Source organism: Halyomorpha halys, unplaced genomic scaffold, assembly GCF_000696795.3.
Source record: "Halyomorpha halys isolate HHAL.00 unplaced genomic scaffold, Hhal_1.1 Scaffold11305.1, whole genome shotgun sequence".
NCBI classification, from domain to species: domain Eukaryota; kingdom Metazoa; phylum Arthropoda; class Insecta; order Hemiptera; family Pentatomidae; genus Halyomorpha; species Halyomorpha halys.
In genome coordinates this window covers 1-5,116 of record NW_027105584.1, presented here as the reverse complement: position 1 = coordinate 5,116, position 5,116 = coordinate 1, and the positions used below count along the sequence as shown (strand labels likewise).

Below are 5,116 nucleotides of genomic sequence, written 5' to 3'. Positions count from 1 at the left end.
TTCTTCAAGCATTAAATGTTTATATGCCAAAACAAATGATACTCTCAGAAGCTTATAACTCTTCCTTTCTTATACCACAACATGTGTCCATCCTCATTCTGAAAATTTTCATTTTGATTTCAAGATCATTTTTCTTAGGATCTAGAATTTAGACATTGGTTATTGTTACTCCAAGCTAAAGATTTGTAAGGTAGTTTATGTTAATTGCTAGCCTTAATTAAGTTTAATAGAACACAATTTTGTGACTATCTCATGCAAATTGATTTAGGAATAGGTTAATATGGACGGATAGTATGATTAATTATTAGTTTTTTCTTAATCATATTAATGCTTATATAACGTCCTAAAAATGATTAATTATTAGTTTTTTTTTATTATAGAACAAATTTTATTAATTACAACTATTATTTGAACTTGAACAGGGAAGACATTGAGAGGGGCATCGTTGACGACAAGAGGTTCTCTACGGGTGCAGCATTAGGAACGGTGATGAGCAAAGTGTTTGGGCTTAGGGGACCTCATTTCAATTCTCTCCTTGAAAGGTGTCTTACCTATGTGTCAAAAGACAAATCTCTCAAGACAAGACTGATTGGAAAAACAAGAAAAGTAAGTCAGCTCAATTTTTTTTTATTACTCTAAATTATTCTGTATTTTCCAAATAAGACTCATGATATGTGCTTAATACTACGTAAAGAATATTTTTAATCTTGTTGTAAATGAAATTGTATTCAAACAGGTTCTATTTATTATCTCTGTTATATAATTATTTAATTATAACTGATTAATTCATCTTCGGGAACATTTGTTCCTTGCTCTTTTTCTTGTTTATTTACAAGTACGTACAAAGATACATGTTTTTGGTTCAAAAACATACAAAGGTACAAATTCAATATACAAAGATAGATACATATCCTTTGTACAATGATACATGTTCAACATTTTGGGAATTCTAAAAATCTGTTGATAGAGTTGTCCTTACTTCAGTTTTCGTGTTATTTTTAAATAGATTTTCTGCAATAATCATTTTTCCACATCAATTTCCAGTCGATTAATTTGTATTAAATTTCCTATATGAAAAGAATCAAAGATATCGATCAAAAGTTCTAAGCTTATTAAAAGTTATTTCTTACTTTATATAACTTTTAATAGATTTTCTTTGCTGATTAGAGTAGAGTAGACAAATTCCATTTGACATTGTTTTAAAAATACCTATGTAGAAACTTATTTTGAGAAATATTATCAAGTTCAATTATGGTGTAACGTAATGTGGTAAATTAAAATTCAAAACAAAAGATTTGCTTGTTCATCTTGTCAAAAATGACAATATAAGGTTAGTTATGATTATAATAGCTTCATTATTATTTTAGACAAAAGGTGTAATTAAATTTTATTTTATAGAATCATAGCGTGTGTTGTTCTTGAAGCATTCACTGTTAGTTTCTTTGATTAGTTTGGAATAATTTTTGCACTTTACGATTAAGTTTTCTTTTGAATAATTCTATTGATTCAATTTTCATGGATAGCCAACAATAGCCTCTTAAGTGGTAATTTATATTTTTATTTTCCATTTTAACAATTCAAAATATTTCATAATATTTGAAATTAATAGTAATTATCTTTTTTTCATAATAAAACCAAATTATTCTTAATGTAAAATATTTTTAATTTTATTGTAATTTGTGTTTTAGTGAACTTTTTTAAAATAAAATTTACTCTTGATAAAGCTGAAAATGTTTATATTATTATAAATTTTATATTTACTTACAGGTAACAACTAGAGGGCATCAGTGTGTAGCTTACCAATATTACACTGTGACGTATTGCAATCACTGTCAGCTGATAATTTGGGGTATCGGACCTCAGGGATATCAGTGCACAAGTGAGTTTATTTTAATTTTTATTTAGTTTGATTACATGAATATGAATTTTCATTTAGTGTCCTAAAGAAATTAATTATTATTGTTTTGAGGGACTGGGCACCCTTCCTCATTACAACCAACATGGATTATTTGTGAAATACCCTTTTGTTTGACTTGAGATTCCATTAGGATTGTAATATTATTGTGGAATTCATTAAATCAGTAGGATTAAGTATAGTTAAATTTGAAGGCAATCCTTCCCACCAAATCTACCCCACTAAAATCTTTTTTTAATGGCAGTCCTATATCACTTTTGAAACACTTACTTAAAATGGAAAGAGAAGACTTAGGATGGGTAAATCGAGCAATATTTAAACAGCAGCTACAATTGGAAAACTGTGAAAAACCCGCCTCTCCCACCCTCCGTAGTAGCCTTACATATCTCATGTTTCAAACAGACACTTATAGCGAGTATGTCAGTTGATGTACGATGTGTCTCAATCTCACAGGAGTAGATAGATCATAACACAAAAAGTAGTAGAAGGCAAAATATTCTCCTGCCTCTGTTTTTTCTCCCCTTAACTAAATCATAATGAAACCAGACAAGGCTTTAATTATATTAGAAATTTGACATTAATAATAAGATCTAATTGAGTAAGGCCACTGTACTCCTTTCTCCTGAGCCCAGGTTGAAAACTGACTTAGAAGAAAATTTAATTCTGTTTTATCAACCGTGGGGTCTTGCAATACCATGATATTTGACCCATCATTGGATTGTAGTCATTAACCGTGGTTGCCGACCGTATCAACTGCTTGTATGACTGTTAGCTGATAAAAGAGTATGTTCTTTAGAAATACTGAATCCATAATCCTTCATAAGTTGTAATGTTACATGAGGTTTTGTATTTTTATCAAATTTTCTAGAAAATAAATTTGTTATGTTGATTTTAAATATGCTGCTAAAAATAGCTTGTTTTGTTTTAAGCTTTCTTTTTTTTTTAAATTAACCATATTGCATCATAAGAATAAATGATTTCATAAGTTACTGTAATAAACTTAGAATGGAAAACTGAATATTTGATTTTACTACTAAATATGAACTAGAATTTTTTTTTTTTTTTTTATTTCAGATTGTGGTTTGAACATCCATAGGCATTGTGTAAGTGTTTTGGAAGAGAATTGCCCTGGCCCAATGGTAAAAAAGGAAAGGGGCAACGATCGTATCAGTAAACTAATGGAGAGAATTAGGCCAGAAAACAACAAACGGAAACCTAGTTCGCTTAGTTTTGCACAAGGTAAAAGTTTATTTATGCTGAAAACATCACTTTAAAATAAAAATATTGAATTTTATTAGTATCTTTCTTTCACTGGCACATGGGGTTTTAAGATAAATAGTTTGATTGTATTTGTTTTGGAAAACTTTTTAGGAAACTAAAAAAGTCAGAGAATTCAAAATTATGAGTGTGATAAAGATCCTGAATTGTTTCTACTAGGACAATATTTTCTAAAATATAGTTTGAGCCAGAAGTATTCATACATCTACTTTATTATTATTATCAAATGGGCAACAGACCATGGAGGTCTAATTCCTTGTGCGATGTATTAGGAAATACATCGCGCGTTTCTTGATGTGGTTTTTATGTAGGGTGGGTTCGTCACTCCCATGCTTATTTCTTTGTGAATGCCACCCATTGGCTAACGGACCTCACAAATGCCCGGGGGGAGGTTGTAAGTGAATTTTGCATTATATGCTTTATTATTATTAATTAATCATTATATATTTGAAAAAAGCCCGGGATTCGATCTGACAACCTGTGAGTTGGTAGACAGGTGCGTTACCACGCTGCCCCCTAGTTCGCCACCTACTTTAAATTAAATAAAATAATAATATTACTTGTATTTTCTGTAAATAATTTAGATAAATAAAGCCATTTAATAGTACATCAATCCTGTAGTAAAAATAATATATTTTTGATAATATAAACCAAATATAATTGGATTATAAATAAATTATTCAAAATGGTTAATCAACAATGTGAGTAAAATGTAATTGTGCATGGGTCATTCTCTAATTTCGATGCTATTTCAGTTATAGGGCTTTTCACAAATGACAATCTGATTGAGAATGATCATCCTTCTTTAAGTTAATATTTTCTTTTGCTTTTGAAGTTGCAGTAATTAATAGCTATATAGTTATAAAATATTCAATACTAGTTTTGTCACACAAAGCTGAGTTTCTGACTTACATTGTCAATGGTACCAGTTTCTTTTGCAGTAAATCTAAAAGATAATTGTTAATCATATTGTTCAGCATCCTTTCGTGTGTTGGTATAAAACATAATTTGAATTTTAAGTGGAACATAAAAATCACCTTAACATTTTTAACCTCTGTCACATATTTTTCGGTCACTTCTCAGCATGTTATTTAAATACCCACTAATATACACTTACAAAGAGAAATTTTATCCTGAGAGGTGATCAGGCAACAGTAATAACTAGCAAAACACAGATGGTCTTTTTTTGTTTCCTAATTTAACTTCTTCAGTTACTTTCAGTGTGTAAAACTGTGTATAAAGTGTTCAAGTATTTTTATTAGTGGTTACTCTGAGACCTAGAGTGACTAATCTTGTATGGGGACTACATATTTCATTTTCATAGCAGTATTTCTTTTTCTCTGTACTTTTTGATTAATGTTTCTAATTTGTGAACAGGGGGTATCAATAATGATTAATTTATTTAGAGATGGGACAAAGGCAATTAGCCGGCATTTTTAAGAATTTTAAAAGAGAACATGACAACAAAGTAAAGGTAGGGCAAAATAAATCAGTATGTAAGTGAAGGAAATAATGAAATTGTTATAAAAATAATTAAAAGGAGCTGTTTGTAGGTATCCTTGAAAATGACCTGAGTGGTCGAAACGTTTGAAGGTTTTGTAAAGAATAAAGTTGAGAAAAAAGGATCAAATTTGTTTTTAAATAAACTAAACCACTCTCAAACAAGAATATATTAATAAAAATTAATCTAAAAAGAATATTATTTCTGTGATTTAATTTAAAGCAGGTGGATGTATACTTTTTTATCCCTCTGTTCCCTCTAAAACAGAAAAACATTAAATTAATAAGTTGGATTATGTATGGTTACATAATTCAAATTGGATATTACCTTTTTCTACCATTGGTACTTTAGATTTATTCAGATGATGCTACATAAGTTTAATCCATAGGGCTACCTCTTTTTTTACCCCTTAAGTCAACATT

At 29.3% G+C, this 5,116-nt stretch overlaps 1 protein-coding gene across 1 annotated transcript; it reads left to right on the top strand.

Annotated features, from left to right (window-relative positions):
• Nucleotides 1-380: 380 nt before the first annotated feature.
• Nucleotides 381-3,204, top strand: LOC136796973 (uncharacterized; the record flags this gene model as incomplete). Its single annotated transcript, XM_067052228.1, has 3 exons — nucleotides 381-606; nucleotides 1,768-1,879; nucleotides 2,990-3,204. Coding segments are annotated over 3 exons (538 nt in total), but the record flags the coding sequence as incomplete, so codon positions are not given.
• Between the last annotated feature and the right edge of the window lie 1,912 nt (nucleotides 3,205-5,116).